The sequence below is a fragment of the Pagrus major genome, chromosome 5, assembly GCF_040436345.1.
Source record: "Pagrus major chromosome 5, Pma_NU_1.0".
Taxonomy (NCBI): domain Eukaryota; kingdom Metazoa; phylum Chordata; class Actinopteri; order Spariformes; family Sparidae; genus Pagrus; species Pagrus major.
This window is the reverse complement of record NC_133219.1, coordinates 17,905,709-17,927,385: the sequence shown is the minus strand read 5'-3', so window position 1 is coordinate 17,927,385 and position 21,677 is coordinate 17,905,709. Positions and strand designations below refer to the sequence as shown.

The following is a 21,677-nucleotide window of genomic DNA, read 5'->3' as shown; positions in this document are numbered from 1 at the left end:
TCTCCAGAGATGCTGACCTCTGACCTGTCTGTTTAGGTGGAGGGGAAAGACAATTTTCCTCAATGGATCAATGAAGTATCTTATTACAATTCTTTAAACATCCCTCTACTCCCACATGACTGCTGTCTCTTATTGACCCTCTGTGTGTGCGAGTGTGTGTGTGTCGTCAGTGAGCTGTAGAAAAATTTATTGATGAGTCACAAACATCACCAACAGGTTGCAGCCGTCTTTGGCCTTGATGATGACTGGTTGCTGTCGTCATTAAAACAGGATGATGAGTGTGATGTTTGTAGCCCTCCACTCTGACACATTGATTACATTTACATTTTACGCTTGAGGCTCTCAGCTCAGTTGGCGGTCTTAACTCGAGAGACTTGAAATGAGTGCAACTGTAGGAGGAAATTCAGTGTGTCACAGAAATTAGAAGAATAATACTAAAAGTTCAGGTCAGAGCCACAGTGCGCCATCAGTAAACAGACTGAAATATCAGATAAACATAGATGACCAACATCACGAGCAACCAGTTTTTTAAAGCCAGTTTATCCGTTTCAATTGACTTTACAGCATCCACATGATGAAACTTAATGACAAAGCTCAGGCTTTCAGTTTGAGTACAAATAAAAACCTCCCACTCCTTTGTGAAGGTCTAAAATAAGCATCCACTCACTGCACAGTCTGTCGCACAGCGGGTGCCAAAACAGCACAAGCCAAGGTCAGATTTTTATATCACCAAGTTTCACCAAAACCTGAACGTCACTCTCACTTTGCAAAATGGCATTAAAGACATTTTCAGTTGATTTTGCCTAATCAATTAATAGTGAATTTATGATGAAAAAAAAATAAACAAAAGTAGTAAAAAGCCATTATTCAGTCATCAAAATAAATCTTAAATTAATCGCAACTACTTTGCAATCTCACACTTGGACTGAACTCAACAGAGCCTAAAGATTTCACCTGTGGGTAAAAGGATTAGGCCACAAAACATATGTGACTGTCTGATGTTGGAAAAATGGCTCTACAGAGTTTACTGCTTTGTGGAGACAGCAGCTGTAATCCACTAGGATTCCCACAAATGTTTCTCCACAGAAACATCCTAAACCATTCCTGCAGCATGATTAACTTATCCTCCTCCATCTCCTGATTTGAATTCTGTTCCAAATTCTGTTCCAAGCGACACAATCGCTAATAAATATAACTAAATTAGAATAAAGGGCTAAAATGAAGCATATAAAAGGACATAAAATGGCAATCATTCTCTGGTTCCAGCTTCTGATGTGAGGATTTGCTGCCTTTCTTTGTTTTTATATTACTGTAAATCGAATATCTTTGGGTTTTAGATGTCCACATGGGCTCTGGGAAATTGTGATGGGAAATTTTTACTTTTTTCTTACTTTTTCTAGACTAAACAATCTATTCACTGTAAACATAATTGACAGATTAAAGGAGCACTGTGCAACTTTTTTTAGACCTTTTTTTAGACATAACTCAAATTACAAGCCTGTTTTGTTCTAATTTTTGCACACACAGATGTAAAAGTATGGCTTTAAAGCACATGTAAAACTCATGCTAGCATGTTAGCTCTTGCAAACTTCTATTTCTTGTATCAAGAGCTCTATCTATATTTATAGGCATGTAAAACATTGCATAGTGTACCTTTTAATCAATAATGAATGTAACGGCTAGTTTCATCCCAAACTAAATACACGGCTATAAGCAGGAGAGAGTGCAACACAGTGATTTGTATTTAGCTAGTTTGTGGAGAAAAGATGAATGTTTTGTCTTATACTGAATAGACCAGTCAGCATTACTGTACTGTTTTCCTTTAAAGGCTGACACATTATTGTTGGACATCACTTTTTTTGTAACGGTATACACATTATATCCTGGCCTGGGTTCAGTTAAAAACTTTAAAATGACCCAATAAGACTACATTTCTGCCCCTGTCCGCCTCCTCTGTCCTTTCTGTCTATCTGTCTCCCAGCTCTGTTCAGGGAGTTTGGCGGCGCTCGCTGCGTGCACAACATCGTGAAGTACCGCCAGTGTCGGGAACACGCCCTGCTCATCATCCAGCAGCTCGTCCTGTCGCCCAGCGGAGACGACGACATGGGAACACTGCTGGGCCTCATGCACTCTGCTCCGTCCAGTGAACTACAGCTGAAGACGGACATACTGCGGGTAATGACAAACCGTCCCTGTCTCACACACTCAGTTAGTCAGGTTGGATCATTTTAATCACTTTTAAATATATGTCATCTTACTGAATGTTTAATTTGTTCCAAAGGCTCTGTCTCACGGGATTATCTTACTTATATTTTTAATATTTTGTCTGGAAAACTATAACTCTCTGATTTTGGAGAATTCGCTAACTCAAATATGATCAGTTTTTTGGAAAAATGTAAACTTTATCTTGATGGAGTGTAATGTATAGGAGTTCAGAAAATGTCAGCACAAGCAAACTTTCAGTTTTAGTGAGAACACTGAGCGAAAGGAAGGTCTGTAATTTAAAAAAATCAATATGCATTTGAAGCCCTGCATACAGTAATTGCCTCAAACCGGGGGGCACTTAGTGCAAGGTGCACAGTAAGACACACACACACACACACACACACACACACACACACACACACACACACACACAGAGACACACACAGGATGAGAGGCTCATTTTCTGAAGCATAATTGCATTTTCAAATACCACTCCTTCAGACGAGGTTATTCTCACGCCTTATGAAAGCGTCGGCTGGATTAACCCGTCAGCATTTTCCCCGATTCCACTAATCAGGGATTTTAATTATCACCCTAAAAAAAAAATCTAATGACTGCAAAGAATTTACATCAAATCCAGTTTGAGTAAAATATTTTTTTCCTCGCTTGTCATCAGGGTTTATGTACTGTTGACAGTAACACACTGCAGGCACACAAATAGATCTCCGAATTAAGCTGATTAGTCTTGTGAAAGTGCACATTTAACACTGTAATCTTTCAGGAGGGCACAGACAAAAACCTGATGTGTTGGGTCTAATCCTCATGGCCTCCTCATGGCTAGTGAAGTAGACACCCGAAAGCTAAATTTTACCAGCATACATCACAGCCTGGTGGTAATTTCCCAGTTTGGAGGACAGGAAGAGGATGTTTTCAACATCCTGTCAAAAACAGACTCCTGTGCTGAGACTGGCAGTATTTTAATGCAGCAGGAAACAGCTGGCTCAGCGGTGCTACATATCACGGTTTTTACTTCTCGTTTGTTCTCTCTTCTTCCAGTGACATGAATCATCATATCTGAAACTATCTCAATGACTTTGCACAATATAGTTTAAGTTTAAGTGTCACATAGTTTCCATTGTAGAAATGGAAAAATGACAAATCTTAAATTCAGATGTGTAAATAATTTGGGTTGTATTTGTTTTTTCTATTTAGTTGTATCCATCACTGAGACTTCTGTTGCCACTGCAGTGGAGCAGACTCTAAGGACATTTTATTTGCGGCTCAAAACACTGAATATGTTTTTTTGTATTTTCAACAGCAGCATGTTCTTTCCTGAAACAGTGTTCCCGTAATCCCACTGCTTCTGCCGTTGACAGATTTCATCAGAGCTACCTTTTACTGAAGAAATAGTCCTCATGACAACAGTTTACAGCTTGTTCTGACGACTCATAGAAACGGAGACACAACGCTGTCTTGGGGGAAGAAAGTATTGCTGTAAAGATTTTTAACATTCAGCTATTGTTATTGTTGCCATGGCCTAAATTTTAAAGGAAAATGTCTTGCAACCTTGGTGAATGGTACAAATAAACAATCTGCATTGCGTTGAGTAGTGAGAGCAGGTTTTTTTAAGACTATGATGAATTACAGTGTTTCTGATGTAGATGTTGCTATAATGATAACATGCTAGTATTTTTGATAATTATCTGTAAATACACAACAAATGAGGCAGTCTGATGTGACATCACAATGGGGACCAAACTGAGATTTTTGGACCGTAGCAATATTCTTGTTGTATTCTTTGCTGTAATACTGATAATGTGTTATGAAGAAAACCAGGTGACGTTGTGTACATGTTCAGAAGTAATAACTTATCCTATCATACAATATTGCACACAGTCTTTGCCCTATCATTCCAACATGTTTTGTTTCAAATATAGAAGCTTTTTCCTGCAAAGTGGTACTGAGCCCTGCTTAGTGTCTACACTGCACTTCACCTTTGTCATTCAAAAGCTTCATCTGCTGTCGATCACAGACGTTTTCTCCACTTTTCAGTTGCCAATTAAAATTGTTTCCTGTCACAGCCATTCTATGCTACCAGGCTGTTTTTAGGTCCCGAAACTCATATCTAGGTTACAGTTTGATGTTTCAGTTTAGGTTACTTGCAAATGCGAATAATAAAACTTGTAAAAATGTAGGGAACAAAAAACATCCAGCTGGTGCAGCGAGACAAAGAAACCCAGAGGGGCTCATAAATGTGTCTCCCTACATAAGAAGAATGGGAGGAAAAGGAGTAAATGAATATAGACATGACTGAATGAGACGACAAAAACCAACTGACATGAAAACTCAAAATGGGGGAGAATAATTTGGTAACAAAATTTAAAATAAGTAAGTGAAATAAAGTGAGTTAAAATGATGCAGAGAAAGGGAAACAGGGTTTGTGTGACTTCTTCAGAATAAACTAATGTACCTCAGGGACAGCAATATGTAAACCAGTACCCAAGAGTCATACTTGAATAAAAGTAAATATATCGGGTTAAAATGTTATTTGGTAAAAGTGAAAGTCACCCATACAAATAGTAATGAAGTAAAAGTCTTAAAGTGTCTGATATGACATGTACTTAAATATTAAAAGTACTTTTCTGTTAATAAATGTACTTAAATATCAACACTACAAGTAAAAGTAGATTGAACATACATTTACATAAATGTATAAACTGTATATTTAGTGTTGACTTGGCGTTATTTGCGCTGGTGTTACCAACTTTGTCAATTATTGCATCTGATATTCAGCATTTTTCAGATTTTCAGAATGAGTGTTTTTTTCTATCCAATTGCTGATAAAATAGATTGATTTAAAAATGTGCTGCTTTGGCTCTGATGCATATACAAAACATAGAGTGGAGTAAAAAGTACATTTCTCCGATGTAGTGGGCTGGAAGTATAAAGTAGCATAAAATTGAAATACTCAAGTAAAGTACAAGTACCTTAATGTTACACTTAAGTACAGTACTTGAGTAAATGTACTTAGTTATCGTCATCACTGATAAAAAGAAGTTATCTCTTTTCACTAAATTTCTTTTACATATTTGTAAACGGCTCATTATAGTTGTGAAATAAAGAATTTTGACTGTAAAAGAAACTTCAATCATCTCTCTCTCCTCTTCAGGCTTTGTTAGCGGTGTTGCGTGAGAGTCACCGCACCCGGACGGTGTTCCGCAAGGTTGGCGGTTTTGTCTACATCACCTCTCTGCTGGTGGCCATGGAGCGGTCACTGTGCCAGCCGCCGCGACACGGCTGGGACCGTGTCAACCAGAACCAAGTCTTTGAGCTCCTGCACACCGTCTTCTGCACGCTCACCGCCGCCATGCGCTACGAGCCGGCCAACTCACACTTCTTCCGCACGGAGATCCAGTATGAGAAGCTGGCCGATGCTGTGAGGTAAGATCTACCTCCTTAGACTTTTGTCAGTGGATGGAGCATTGTCCTCAGATTTGACTTTGATCTTCTGTCAAGTTACCACAGTCCCAATGCTCAAAGAACCTCTGAAGTGTCTTGTTTGGTGTTTTTTTTCCCCACTGTGGGAAAAGTCACAACATATCAAAGTCCAGTTCTGTTGGTAGCCAAGTCAAGTCAATTTAATTTATATAGACCAAAATCCAAATTGGCACAGGGAGCATTACAATCTGTACAGTGTAGGACACTGTCCTTAGACCCTCGATTCAAGTAAGGAAAAACTCCCCCAGCCTGCGCACCAACAAAAACAAAAACAAATAAACCTTGTAGCAGTTTGTCCTTGTCCTTTTTTAAAACCAAACTTTCCTCATGTTAACCACTTCTTTCTGCTTCCCACCAGGCTGCTGGGCTGTTTCTCAGACACGAAGAAGCTGGGTCCCACAGGCGTGTTCCCCTCCAATGCTCAGCCTTTCCAGAGGCTGCTGGAGGACGAGGCTGCCCCCGGAGGCTGCGCAGGAGACAATGTCTGTCCCACACTCAAACACTGCAGCAAGCTCTTCATCTACCTGTACAAGATGGCCACCGACTCGTTTGACAGGTCAGTGGATGTCAGGAACTGGGCATTTTGATGCTTAGAAGTTAAATAAAACAAACAAAATGGTCAACAAATTTCACACTACCTGTCTTATGTAGTGTTATCCTACAGCTAAATGCCAAAAAGTCACCACCTATAGTAGGAATTCAGTCTCCTCTGTTCAGACAATAGCCAGCAGTTGTCATGGCTCCCTCAGTGGTGTATACAGTGTATTACACCATTGATCACAACAGAAGGGTCAAACATAACTTGGAGGCTAATTGATATTGCCTATTGAGCCTAATAAATGAATTAGGATGAAATGGTGTCAACAAGTTTTTCATTTTCTGTCGGTGGTTAAATAAGTAAGCAGTTTAGTGAGTATTTGTCCTAATGTAAAAGAGAATCGAGGAGCTTTTAGTTCAAGCTCAGCAGATTGCTTCCACATGTTCCTTGTGAACATTTCTGCAGTAGATTAAGGACCTCACATTTTTCTCTACGATCCTTTAACATGTTGGAGTTCTTAATAAAACCCACAACTTATTTTTCTTCTTCTTGTGAGTGTCCATTGTGATTCTTTTGGCCTCATTTGAATCTTAACAGAACCCTCTATGAAAATGTTTTTGACGTTCAGGATCCAATTTATTTAGCCTGAGGGGAATTATTGTTAGAAAAACAACTTTGCTATACAAACACAAGTGTTTTTAACTGACCTTAAAAGAATTGTTTCAACTTAAAGGTGCGCTGTGTAGTTTTGGAGAAGAAATTGTAATCACAAGAGAAAGAGCTTCATTGCCTGAACAAACTAAATAACCAAACTCTTCATTTTCATGACTGAATAAACAAACTGACCTTAAAGAACAACACAATTACATACTTTTGTATTTTGTTTAAATTTGGCGGACCCTGCCACCTTTCTAGCTTCAAACAGTGTGCTGGGGACCTTACTTTCCTCTGAGAACAGCTTGTTTATTCAGTTTAGGAAAAAAGTGAGTTTTTGTTATCTCATTAATATTGTAAATATTAAAATTCTTAGTTTGAATTTCTTCTCCAAAACGACATAATGCCCCTTTAAGGCCACACACTGAAACAAGTGACTAATGGTGATATCTTAAATCCATGCTCTTTTCCAGATCTGCATGTATCACTGGATTGATTGAATTCCAATATATAACTTGCAGATCAATACGTTTTTTGCACGAGTGAAAAGGACACTTGTAGGTTGAGATCAGTCAGGTGCCTCTCTGTGTTCTGAAAGTGTTAACACGGCCGTGTTTACCTCAGTCACGTCATACTGTACAGTCACACTTCGGCTTTTCAGCTGAGACACACATGGCTGAGCTCTGGTAGCTGAAAACTTTAATAAAGAAGCGCGCTGTGGCTCTGACTCAGTTGCACAGCCAGGTAGTGTTGTCATGATGGCAGTATGAATAAAATGTAGTATTCAGAAATATTTACGACTGTGACACCAGAAAAGAACGTGACTGTATATCAATAAATAGTTGACAAAAATAGAAATACACATTGTGTAACTATTTAAGGTTTGCTGGAATTGAGTTGAATATATGTCTTGATGCTGTTTTAAACTGGTTGATTAGACTTGATCACCAATGCAGTTAAGACACAGACTGCTGAATCATGGGTTACAATCCTCTTTTCCCATTTCTTCTTCTGTGCCTGTGTGCACCACCTGGAGGTCACAATCAAAAGCAGTTTTGTTTGCAGTGCTAAAAGTTTCAAACTCCAGTGGTATTACATTTGCAGTCCTTGGTCACTATGACAACACTACACACCTTTTTCATGTGTAGTTGTAGCTGGCGTCATGCATGTGCTCCAGCTGTAGCTCTGATCCTGTTTCTCCTTTCAGCTTTCCACTAACAGCTTCTTTCCTTCTTTTCTCTCTTCCTCTTTTTCCTCCTCTAACCTCTGGTGCTGTCTGGCTGTTCATCCTCGGCCCGGTCCATCTGCGCGGCTGCATGTGTGGGTGTGTGTGTGAATACCTGTGGTTTTTTGTGTGCGTATGTGCATGCTTGTGTTTGAATGTGTTTCTCTGCTTGTGTCCTTTACCTCTGTGAATGTGTGTGTGTGTGTATGTGTATGTGTGCGCTGCCATGCAGTCGTGCGGAGCAGGTGCCTCCCTGCCTGACTCATGAGACCTCGCTGCCCTCGCCGTGGGGCACGCCAGCACTCGCCAGGAAGAGGTAGCTACAGCGCTCTGCCACTTTCCTCACCCTCATCCCTTCCTCTCCATTTTGCTCACCTTCAGTTGACACTAAGGCCATGGTCAGACTGCCAGCCCAGATCCGTTATTTGGCTACACACAATGATATCCAGATTGATTTTGGAAATCTAAACAGCAAAAAAACATGTAAAATGTGATTTTTGCAAATCAGATCCAAAGTGGTTTGGAATCAGATTTCTACAGATGAGTGTGAATGCTCAGGTTGGCTGGTCAAATCTGACATTGAAGAGTCACTTACAAAGTTACACACAACATCATCACATCCAGAGTAACAGAAGTGCATCAGAGTGGTTTGGTATGGAGGACAACAACACAAAAAATGTCCACAGACTCCCCCCACTCAGCTTCTGTTCAGGCAAAGCTGGAAGTTCATGCTGCCGCATTGGAAAACTGCGTCACCAGTGAACGTAGTCATTAACACCTACGTCGTTACCACAGCATCAGTGCAGTTGGGTTGGTGATGTTTGGATACACAGATCTAATCTGATCATTTGCAAATAACAGTGCGAACAGTCTGGCCTTAGAATCAGTGTTTTGCTGGCTGTCTAAGCGATGCCAAAGAGTGCCCAGTAGTGGTAAATTGATCATGAACCATTCTGCTACATGAATCAGTTAGCAAATCATGCAGATGTGGCCAGGTGCTTACCATCAGCTGAGTAACTGAGATGAAACAGGCCACCATGCGTAAAACAGGAAATTAGAAGAAGGAAGTCAGATTTGGGGAAAATGTTTTCATTTATTCATCAACTAATAAAACCTTAAATTTGATGTTTTTTTAATCTGATTATTAAAACAATTAAATGAATTATCATAAAAAAGACAAAGATTTAAGCCCATCACTCTTTTTCAGAGCCCAAACTGACATCTCCTAAAAGATTCAAGTTTGACTGACGTAGACGTTCAAGCAATTATCAATTAATCAATTAGTTGATCCATAAAAAATGCTTTATCACGAGCTGTTTCGATAATTGATTAATTATTTTGCATTTTTCCAGCCAACATGCCAAATATTTGATGGTTCTTAATTCTCAAATATGAGGATTTGATGCTTTTCCTTGTCTAAATTTGTGAAATTGTGATTGCGATTTTATTCTTTCATTCTAGAGCTTTATAGGCAAATAATTAATTGATTAGGCTTAACGTAGATAATGAAAATCCTCAGTTGTTGCCTGTGAGTGATAGAAAATGATAGGAAATAAATCAATCATCAAAATTGCTGTAAATGATTGTGTTATCAGCTATAACACAATCTGCCTCATACGTTTTTGGAATCATCTTAGATGTGTTCTTGATTCTTTAATTCCTTCATCTTAGTTTAAAGTCTTAAATCTGAGATCAAAACCTTGGATAATGGATAGAACGATGAATATGACTCCCCATGTTACACTCCTTCTGGAAAAAATGTGACGTGGTCTGCTGGAGCTAGCGGAAAATCACTCAAAAATCAGGACTGTGTGACAAACCAACTGAAATAGAATTAAATGAATCACTTTGTGAGATATGTTTTTCTTGTCAACACAGAGAAAATGTCAGTCTCATCACTGTAATCGAAACATTTTTCCATAGCCACTCTCAGGCAGTGAGAAGAGTACAGACTCAAATTACTGTTGGTCTAAAGTAGGCATTTTCCTTCTCATCACATTCCTCCTCACTCTCCTGCTCCTCCCCCTCCTTTTCTTCTCTTTTCTCTTCAACTGAAGCCCCCCCACATACACACAAACCCAGACTCTGCTGCTCTTTGAGTTTAATTTATACAAAGAAAAAAAGGTTTGGATGTTTTAAGTGTACTCTGCCTTAGTTAGCTGTAATAACTGTCAAGGTGAAACTGGGGGTCTCCTCTCAGTCAGCCCCTTCTGTCTGCCTGGATCAGCTCCAAGGCTGAATATTCATGAGGTTGACTAATTTGACAATTAGAGACGATGAGGCCCTCATCCTTGTTTGTGAACTTCACTAAAAGCTTTTCTTTTTGTTTTTACAGTATTTCAGCCTTACTACCATCATTCAACAACGCTAGAAGAGTCTGTGATTGTGATGTGATTTCACGTGGATTGTTAAAACTGTTTTCTGTTCTCAAAACTATTTCAGAACATGTAAAATGTGAGCACGGCGAGATGCTAATTGCTTTGGATTTGTTTGGTTTAATTCAAATGAAAACATGTCCCGTGATTTAATCTTCATCCAAATGATACTTAGCAGCTCCAAAACATCTTGTGAACTGAGCTTTGCCTCGAAGAAAACAACAGCAGTTTGTGATACAAATTCCATCATATGAGCCAAGTCTGTTATTTCTACATAACACATGAAAGGACAAGGTGCATTTTTCATGTATAATGCGGGTCCACATATAAAACAATAGTTTTGAGTGCATAGATAAAATAAAACAGGTTGTGAGTCGTAACATAGTTTTGTGAACACCCCAGAAAACAAAATAACTGTAAAGTTCTTGGAAAAACATTTGGATGTGTAATTGTAAGGTTTCCTTTGCAATGACATCTTTAATCAGCAGTTTGGTTTCTTTGTTTTTCTTTGCTTTCCCGTGTGCAACCGTTTGGTTTCCCTGACTTTCATTTTAGTTCAAACATACAGTAGTTTGGTTTCTCTGTGATTTGTATAGTCAGTCATCAGATTTGTTGCTTTATTTTTTGTTTTGTTTTGACGCACTTGTTTATTGTCCTTGTCTATGATATGGGGACAGGAAACCTTTTTTATGTTATGTATGATTTGTTCTCTTTGTATTTTTATGCAAAAAGTCTGAATAATAATAATAATAATAATGATGGAATTTAACATCTGATATTTTTGATGATAAAAGATAAAAAATGTAGGAGTTTGATTGACACGATTTGGCACATGTACCACTTCCTGATAGCAACAGTTAATGTTTATGTTGCCATCTGCCAGATACAGGTCAGCTGTGTCTGTGGCCGGAAACTTTATCCTCCCTTGTCTTAGAACGCAGGAGATAATACCTCAGAAGTTCAGTTGTACTCTAAAAACAATTAAAGTGGCTGCCAGCCGCTGTGAACTAGAACAACCCAGTTAAGTTTCCTGCTCCACATCCAACCCCTCCAACACTTAATGCTGACTCCAGCCCTTTCCAGCTCGGCATCTCTCCTGAGGGGGGATTTGCCACTCTGTAATTTGCATCGCAGCAACGCGCCTATTTTGTCTAATTGCCTGACTGCAGGCCCCAGCAGATATCCTGCTCTCTGCTATTTGCACATGAGGAAGGGCTCTGTGCTTTGGGTAAAACCATAGCCGACTGACACCCTGATCTCTGAAATGTGAGGATAGCTGAGTCATGTTAATTAAAGTTGGAGTGTTAAATACAATGCTTGTATTTATTCTGTGATGTTTTCATTTCTGTCCTCATTATAAGAATTTTGATTAAGCTATGAAAGGTTCTTTGCTGGTAGAACTTGTGACTGTAAATCTGAATATTTAGCAGCCACTTCCCTTACTTTTGTGAGCCAGTTACATATTTTACAGTCATTTAGTGCCTCCAAATTACTTTGGAAGCTCATAGAGTAAGCACTTATATCCTAGAACCCAAATTTCTCTTCACATAGCTAGTGGCAGGGGCTAATATCCCTTGTTAACAGGGATCAGCAGGGGCCTCTCTTGCAAAACAAAATGCCAAACACAAAAATTATTGGATTCTTGCCTCGTCTTGTGTCACAAAACAAAATCAAAACCTAAAAAAAATACCACCAAACCTAAGTTCTGCAGCTAGAAGTTGTTCATGTTTTATAGTGGTAGATGTGTCCGTGTTGACTCAACTGGTCTTAACTAAATGTGACTTTTTCCCTCCCTATGCTTCCAGACATGGCTACTACGGTACATCAGGCCCTCCCGCCCCGGTCAAAGTCCTGACAGACCTGAAGATCCACCTAGCCAACCCCTCCCATCCCACTTCCTCCTCATCCTTGTCCGACATGGTGGTCATCCACCCGGGAGCCGTCCTGGCCATGCTGGACCTGCTGCCCTCCGTCTCCTCCGACAGCCAGCCAGAGGTGAGGAAACACAAGAAGGAAATGTGCTGACATGCACTTCCTGTTACAGGTTACATGCAGGGCAGGAAAGTTCCTTTTGTTTTTTTTTGTTTTTTACGTCAGTTGGACACAATGGGTCTACATGTCAGAGTCAACCAGACAGCTTGTCCTGAGCACTCATATATCTTAAAGGAGACCTATTATGCTTTTTCATTTTTTCCTTCCCGTCAGTGCTTTATATAGGTTTTTATGCATGTAAAAGATCTTGAAAGTTAAAGAGTCCACGCCTACAGAAGCTCCTCTCTCCCACAGAAAACACTGCTCCTGAAGTGCGGGACTGCAGCACTGGACAGAAATAGGAAACTGATGTGTTTTTTGAGCATTAAATCATGTAAACCTATTCTAGTAGTAACCCAAAATAAAGTATAAACCTGAAAATGAACATAATATGTCTACTTTAAAATTAAAAAAATCATATAGTACATTAAGAGAATAATAATCACATGATAATGCTGCTTTTATTTGCTAATCCAGTACATTTAATGCCTGATGAATTAAGGTAACTTCCTCTTTCTCCAGCATGCCCTCGACCTACAGCTGGCAGTGGCCAACATCCTCCAGCTCCTGGTGAACAGTGAGAGGAACCAGCAGGTGCTGTGTGAAGCTTGCCTCCACCAGCGGCTGTTGCAGCGCTGCAGTCAGGCCCTGGGTGACGAAGACCATCCGCTGCACCCACCGCTGCAGAGGATGTTTGAGAGGCTGGCTTCGCAGGCCCTGCAGCCAATGGCACTCAGGTACTGGCAATTTATTTATTTTATACCCATCTCATTGTGGCTTCTACCTTCCTAAAGTTAACATTACTAAAAAGGACCATTTCAACTCCAGTGTGACTTCATTATCTCTGAGCTAAACATAAACATCCCCTCAAATTGTCCCTTTACCATAACCTTTTGTGAGACTTCATTTTCCAGCATTTCATTAAATACCAGTCTATCTGTCTCCTCATTGGCTAGGTCTAGATGTAGACTGTTGGTACAAGCCTGTAATCAGCCTCTCCCTTTTGCTATCTGCATGTTACCATTTTCAAAATCCCTGCAGCTACATGAAACGTCGAGAACAATCTCTAATCTAGCAATCTACATGCTGAAATTGGAAAGTTACTCGAACAGTAACCTATTCGACAGTACAAAGATAAACAAGCTAGCTGCTGTGTTACCTTTTCTTTTGCGGAGATTTAGCCATTTTAATGCCTGTGCTCACCTCCCCCTGTGCAAAACAAGTTCGCCCATACACTATTTTTGCTTGAAGGAGCACTGATGCGACATCCCGGGTTTAGCTTGGGCCAAGACAATTGTGATTGGTTAAAGGAATACAGACAAGTGAGTGTTTTTTTTCCCTATACCAGAAAGATAAAAGGTGAACCCAGTGCTGACAGAGCGCTAAAGAGGTCCATGCAAGACTCTAGCTTGTCACATCCTGTTAAGTTTTTGACTACTGGTCGCGCTAAAGGCCAATAATTTCAAGACAGTGTTGTGTATACATACAATGAGTTTTTGTAAGAATGAATGCATAGATAACTTCATTTATTTACAAGAAATCTCACAAAATTCCTCCAATCCGCCTCTGTTGTACTTTGAGCTGAACTTTACTGTTAGCATGCTAGTAGGCTACTGCTACCACATGCATGTAGAAGGAATTTGAGGTTAACACGCTTACATTTACCTTGCAACATTAAGCATATTAAAATGCGAATGTTTAATGTTGTAATTTTTAATGTCAGCCCAGAGGCATGCTATCATGTTTTTTTTAAAAATATTATTATTTTATGTGAGATTTTATGCCTTGATTTGTTAGCCAACAGCACAGCAATGAGAGGAAATCAGGGGACGGAGATAGGAAATGCAACAAAGATTCCCTGCCAGTATGTTGCTGTATGTAGTATGTTAATGTGCTAACTCTAAGTGTTGCCTAATGAGCTAAATGTAGAGGTGCGGTTTTTCCTCCAGTGGCTGAAAATGACTTTTGGGAAGGGTAATCTGCTTTGACAGGTTTCACTGTGTGAAGCAGGGCTATGTTTGCCGACAAAAACAGAGCGATTCTCATTTCCCGCTTGGCTAGTTTAGTGAGATGGGAGGTTGGGGTTGAGGAATGGCGGGGGGGGGTTATTTGACATGCACATGGATGGTTCTTTTTATATGTTAATGTGGCCTCTCCCTGGCTGATATTCTTTCCCCCCGTAATTGTGCTGGAGGTAAAGCTAACTGTAGCTGTCAATCTGTTTCCCAGCCTCCTCTCCTGACTTCCCTCTCTGTCTGTCTCCCTGCCTCACTCTTGTGCTGTCACTCTCCCTTCATAATTCTGCTCCTCCTTATTTTTTCTCATTTTGTCTCAACTCTGCTCGAATCAGCCCTAGCTGAACACCAGAGTCTTTCTGTTTCTTTGGCGTTGTTCTGAGGCTGTCTGGTTTCAGCCGCCTGTTTCTTTCACTCGGGGCTCTGACAACTCACACAAACCCCCTCTGGGTCTCTTTGCATTCAAGTCACTTACATGCCACTCAACCTTGTCATTGACTTTTAAACAGACTACAACATGCTGTTAACCAAAGCTGTTGAGGAGTAGGAGTCAACCTGCAAAGTAACAGCTGACTTAACATACTGTATACATTTAAGTGGAGGCTTTTATCCAGAGTTCTTTACAGTTTCATGAGGACATATAGGACGTGTTCACGATCGGTGGTCCCTCTGGGAAAACAGCAACTATACCTGGTAGTGTTGAGGCCATACCTTGCTTCCTGAGCCACTGCACACCTTAATGTAATGAAAGGATTTTGATACAGATGGATGTTGACTTGATTTGACTTTCTGTAGCACCAAACAGTAGCAACAATTCAGAAATGCAGTAAATGAGTGTTGATCAAACCACTAAAATACAGTGAATTTTACTCAAAAGCAACAAACAACAAAGTTCAAAAGTAATAATCCTAAGAACAGTAAAACTGTAATGTTGTGTTTTTATTTTTTATTTTTTTTCTTTGTTGGTATGTTTTTATTCCTAACGCTTTGGTCGTCTTCCCCTCCAGGGAGTTCTTGCGTCTTGGAAACCCTCTGAACTGCGGTGCCTGGGACAAGAAGCTACTGAAGCAGTACCGGGTTCACAAACCGAGCTCTCTCAGCTATGACGCCGAGATGAGAAGTAAGACAATAACAACTCTCATCCTTGCTTTGACCACATGATAGTCACTGTGCCTCAGGTCTCAGAAGAAATGCTGTTTTCCTGGTGTTGTTTATGAGATCTGTTTAAAACAGAAGATTGATGGAGGTTCATGGCCTCTGGCTGCAGCGCTGTACAGTTGACCCATTATGACCTTAAATATTATTCAGCAACTAAATAGGAATTTTGTTGTCTCTTTATTATTTTTATCAGTTCCAAAAGTAATTACAAATAAAAGAAAAGCAAAGCAGCCACAGCCATCCTCCAGTGCGCTTATGAAATGATAACGTCATTTGGGAGCCACCCCCATCTGCCACAGTGATTCCAGCTTCCTCCTGGGAGAAACTTTGGTTCTCTACTAAAAGCTTGACAAAAAGGCCATCAATCTTCGAGCAATTCTGCTCCTTTTCTTTGCTCACACTGACTGCAAGCATATTGGGATGATTCCTCTAGTGAATAGGCCGTGATTGCAGAGGATGAGCTTTCCGTCGCCATTTAATTGCTGGCGGATATTACGTGCACGAGCTCCGTGGTGGAAAAAAGGCGATCATATAGATTTCAGAAAAGTTCCGCTGATTGCAGAGTCGGTGGACAGCCCGACTTTAGTGTGTACAATCCTTACAGTATGCACAGTGAAGCTTATTTCCTCTGCAGAGTTCATAGTTGGTAGGTAGACTAACCAGAACGTATCACTGTTAGATAAATACATACAAACATTTTACATAAAAAATACACACTGCAAGTAGACTCGACCTGCAAGCTAAGGCAGGTTAGCAGTCTTCTTGGCCTGATAATATCCAGTTAATATGTAAACTGCCTGTTTTAAACAAAGATCTGCCTACCACTGTGAATCTATTGCAAATGGTTTGTTTTCTATTAACAGCTGTTAATGTTTGTAATTGTGTTGGCTCCTCAGCATGTCCTAATTGCTTATTGTGTCTCCTCCCAGCTGAGAATGGATATTAAGTCCCTACTAATTACTGCTCTTTACAAGCAGCCACTGTTTCAACACACAGTGCTATCTTTCTCTGTCTGTGAGAGGATAATCCAGCACGGTTTATTAGCTGCCATTGCTGGGTGTTTATCTTTGTAAGATGCGCTTACTCTTAACAAATAAGAGAAGTAATCCATGTTCTTGGTAGAAGGTAAGATATTGTACCTTACACCAGGAGTTTTTTCTTGTCTTCCTGACAATTAACACCTGAGCTTGATTTCATGCTGCCCACTCTCTGAGAGTTTGACTATAATCAGTATCAGGGAAGTTGGCTTGGCCAGATCTAGCTATTAGTTTTACAGGAGATATATTATGCAATTTGACTATCTGAGCACAGGGAGGTGTATGACAAGCAGGAAAGCAGGTAAAGAATGATGATAGATAAAACAAGCTACACAAGACTAAAGTAGGCTGGCAGTAACAGAGAAAGAGCACAAGAAAGCATGAAGGCGATGAAGTATAAAGTTGATTTGTGTCTCTATTTTTGAATCACAGAACAATTTGACATAACATTGCTTTACACACAAGTTAAAACTAGCAGTCACTCTCCTGCCCTGGATGTTGGATTGTCATCATCATTGCTGCGGTTGCATCCCCTGAATGTAACCTGTCCTTCCTGACTTCACAGACAGTATGACCATGTCCATGGAGGGCTTCGGTCCTGACAGCGTCTTCGCCACGCCTGCGGAGGACAACGGGCAGTATCGCATCAGCCGCAGCCTTGTGCGCTCCGCAGAGGGCAGCACTGTACCCCTCACCCGAGTCAAGTGCCTGGTGTCCATGACAACCCCCCACGACATACGCCTGCACGGGTCTGCCGTCACGCCTGCATTTGTGGAGTTTGACAGCTCGCTGGAAGGCTTCGGGTAATTCAGCATAAACATTAAGAGTTTGAGTTTGAGTGCTCGCATATCTGGTTTTCCTGGCTGCACAGAGTGCTAATTCTTCGTTTATCACTCTACAACATTTTTCATTTTGCCATTTATTACATCTAGTCATTTGACCTCTTATTTAAATAGAAATTATTTATTTGAGGAACTTAAAGAATAGTTATCAACAATACAAACCTAAAAGGGTGTTGATAAATGGATGCAAGAGGGGTCAAACTGCCCCTCAAGTCCCCTTGTTGTGATCATTGTCTCCTTTGTAGCTCCAGGAATGGATCGGTCTTCATTACATGCTTATAAAAATAAGGTTGCAGCAACAGATGCTGCTACTCTTCTGTAAACTACTTCTCTCTAAATATTTCTCTTTGTTGTTCAGTTCTCCTCACCAGTGACACACCTCAGGGTGCCACATGTTATTTTCCCCTGCAATTAAACAGGTTGTGTGTTTTTTACCTTTCAGTCGCACCTGCAACTGTCTCAGCAGGAGACTGTCACTCGCTTCCAGTTGCGGAGCCGCGCATACAAATAGGCTTATTTTCCGCCTTCTATGTCATACGGCACCCTTAACTGCATTTTTGGGTGCTGCTGCTGACAGGGTGTGCTATGCCTGGAGTTTAGTGTTGTTTTTAAGCAGCCCTGTGAATGTTGGGGTCCGTTGAAATAATGGCGTGTGGGATGTGACCTTGGCAATTAGCTCACACATTTTCAACAACACATACATGACACATGCACACATGTTACGCTGACACACAGTAAACAACTGCTAAGAGAGATTTAAGATTATGATATGTTACATTCTTCATTAATATTCATAAGGAAACAGTTTTAAGGTCAGTGTAAATGTTTTCTGTCAGATCAGTGGCAAAATGCCAAAGGTCATTTCCTGTGATCACCTGGCCAACACTGAATCAACACATAGCTTCACTGTTATTGGGATTATATGTTTATTCATGATTATCCTGTTATAAGGCAACAAAGGAGGAATTATGCATTTGGAAATTCACCACTTTAAATTCTCTAAACAACATGTTTTATCTGGTTCTTTCCAGTGTCCCTAAATCTTCTGTGCTTTGCTCTTAATTTATACACTTTCAAGGGCAACACACACCACGCATGTTGCATAGTATCATTTGAGAGGATTTGTTAGATACTGTCGATTTATTTTTCAGACAGGCTGAGCTACAGTGGCCGGGATTTTCCAAATAACTTGATAAGACTGCTGATATTCTTGAGCTGGGAAAAGGAACAGTGACATATCTCAATGTAGCACTAGGCTTCACCTTAGTCCAACACCACTTGTGTGTTAGTTTGCATAGAAAACATACATAGCCAAATGTAGGCTGTAAATGTCGAAGCAAAAAATACTGGCTGATAGCACACCAGCTGACGTATATGTATTATGTTGAAGAGATACCAACACTCCCACGGTGCCCCAGGCTCACAGTCTGGACCACCAGCTGCGTGGCTAAATGAGCTAACTAGCTAATGGCAGCAGCTGTTAGCAGCAGTTAGCGGTTACTCCGGTGATATGCTGCCCCTTGTTTGTTTTGAGAATAGATTTGTCAGATGGCCACATATTGCACCTTTTAAGATTGTTTTGTCAAACCACACAGAGGTTTATCTACTGAGAAACTGGACAGAACCACTTCATCAGTGCTACTTTATGAAGCATCTTTGGATTAGGGTTCCCTTTAACTTGCTACTTATTTTAAGCCATTCGCCCATCCAGTGATCATATTTCCTAGTCCATAATTTATCAGCTTTTCTGTTTTCATTTTTTTACCCATAAGAAACCTCGTGACTCTTCGTGAGCAGCCGCCTCAGAATAGAACATGGAGTTTCTCCTGAAAACACAGCAAGGCAGCAGCACACGGGCAGCTAGGCAATGGCCCACTTTCTGCTCAGCATAAACACAGGACACACACACAGACCCACACACACACATACACACCCACAAAGACTACCCCTCCTTCCGCTCCCATCTGTCACCATGAAATATTGATGCCCCTGCTGCTGTTCGCGCACACACGCGCACATATCCACTCTCTATCACACACAACATGCTTACACACTCTCAGACACACCACTGCACACTCCCCCAGCCAGCCATCTCACAAGGGACGAGGAAGATGCTATGAGTGTGGGTGGAGGGGGTGCGTTTCATTCGGACTGGAAAAAAAGAGAAATTAGCATTCATCAAGCTGTTGCGATTTCTCAAGTCTTGTTTTTTTTGTTGTTGTTGTTTAACCTAATCAACTTGATGACTAATGGGGGAAAAAGACAGCGTACATGTATTCATTGTGAAGCAGCAGGGTGGTGTCCTTGTTAGTTAGACAGACTGTCTGTTTAACAGAAGACCATAGTGTCTGCCCTTGAGAAGTGTCCTTGAATGAGTCATTGAATCGCTGCCAGCTTCAGGGGCGCTGTCTCATAGCTAACCCTGACCTCTGACCTTCCTGTCCAGCTGGAGAAACAAAAAAGAGAAAGCAACATTAATTAAAAAGGATTTTTTTTTAAAATCAGATATTTTTGTGGCTCAATCAATGTCTCTTTCCAAATGCATCATTCATAAAGAGCTAATCAAAAGATCTCATAGTAATATGATTTTATTAGGGCTGCAGTTAAAAGAGTTAACAGGTATTTTGACTATCAGTCATTGTAGTCTAGTATGCATATAATCTATTATTAATTACATAGAATGTAAAAGATGCCTCTGTCAGTTCTCCAAAGCCCAGAGGGGTATTTTCAAATTGTGTGTTTTGTCCAAATCCACCAGTGCAAAACTGAAAAAATAAAGATATTAAGATAAAAAAAGATATTCTTTTTATAATGATATAAGACAGATTAAAGCAGCATGTTCTCAGGTTTGAGAAGCTGAAAGCAGGGAATGATTGGGAACAGTGCTGACAGTATTCTTTACTTTTCTTATCATTCACAAATTACATTAAAAGACAAAAACAATGATCAATTGTCAACATACCAATAATTATTGTCAGTGTTTACAGGCTACTGTATCTAATTCCTCTGTTGTCTCCTCCTACCATAGAGCTCCATCTTGTCCAAAAACTATTTAAAACACATTGATGATTTACACCCTTTGATTCAATCCCACCATCCTGCTGTTGGCAATACTAACTAGAGCACTATATGTTTCTTACTGCTGAAAATAATAAATGCGCCACTGCCCAGGAAATTACGGAGTCATTATTAAAATCACATTATGACAATTACACATTCACACCTGGAAGCTGCCCAGTTCAACCACACTCTGATCATGCCAGTCTGGGGGACTGAACAGGCAACCCTCCTGTCAGAAGCTCGCCTGATAAACTGCCTGTCAGGGTTGCCAGATAAAAGCCACAGGTACATTAGGGATGTCTTAAAGTATTGAGACAAACTAACATACTGTTGGTTTTGGCCTTCTTATTGTTTTTTTAAATGTATTATTATTATCTTTTAATTAATTAGCTTATCATTTCAGCAGTAGTTGGAAGTCCTTTGTTGTTCTGGTTTGGACACCTTTGTCTGAGTTTTTGACAGAAACATGAGTTGCCTGTTGTCTGTGTCTAATGTGATGTTAGGTCACAGGAGGAGCTCTTTCAGCAATCTGCGCATTTCCTCTGATTTGTCCTGAATTATTTCTGCAGTTGTGCTTTCTTTCCTGGAGAGTGTTACATAAGAAAAATGACCCAAGCCTTGCTCTGTTTTTAGATGCAGGAAACTAGAAGGAATTAGGTTGTTTGAGATAGACATTGTTAGTGCAAAACTTTGCAAAGGTAATTTCCTATATTATCATAAGGAGGAATTCATAAATACAGATACAGTAGCTAAATGGATCATCCTGTATTGTTTTGTAGATATCTTGTTAATGCCATTCAGGCTATCTCCTGTCAATGGCTCTAACCAACGCTGTCCTCCAGTGTGGTTCCTTGCAGGCCTTCCAGGTTTCTGGTTGAATTTGCCACAGTCCCTTCATACATTTTGAGGGCTGTTGGTCGCTCAAAATTGTAAAAGAATAAAACAAAAAACAAACCCCAAATCCCCAGAGCGCCAGTTTCTTCAGTGCTGGTTCAGGATGATTAGAGAGGGGAAAACAGCATGCTCACCGAGGGGCAGT

At 40.3% G+C, this 21,677-nt stretch overlaps 1 protein-coding gene across 3 annotated transcripts in view; it reads left to right on the top strand.

Annotated features, from left to right (window-relative positions):
- The window catches only part of wdfy3 (WD repeat and FYVE domain containing 3), a 100,301-nt gene that overhangs the window by 37,414 nt on the left and 41,210 nt on the right, over positions 1-21,677 (top strand). For all 3 annotated transcript variants that reach the window (XM_073465928.1, XM_073465929.1, XM_073465927.1), the window contains exons 11-17: positions 1,982-2,175; positions 5,375-5,646; positions 6,062-6,259; positions 12,301-12,490; positions 13,049-13,263; positions 15,549-15,661; positions 17,302-17,539. In XM_073465928.1, the coding sequence (XP_073322029.1) occupies positions 1,982-2,175; positions 5,375-5,646; positions 6,062-6,259; positions 12,301-12,490; positions 13,049-13,263; positions 15,549-15,661; positions 17,302-17,539 (1,420 nt within the window). The remainder of the gene's footprint in view (positions 1-1,981; positions 2,176-5,374; positions 5,647-6,061; positions 6,260-12,300; positions 12,491-13,048; positions 13,264-15,548; positions 15,662-17,301; positions 17,540-21,677) is intronic.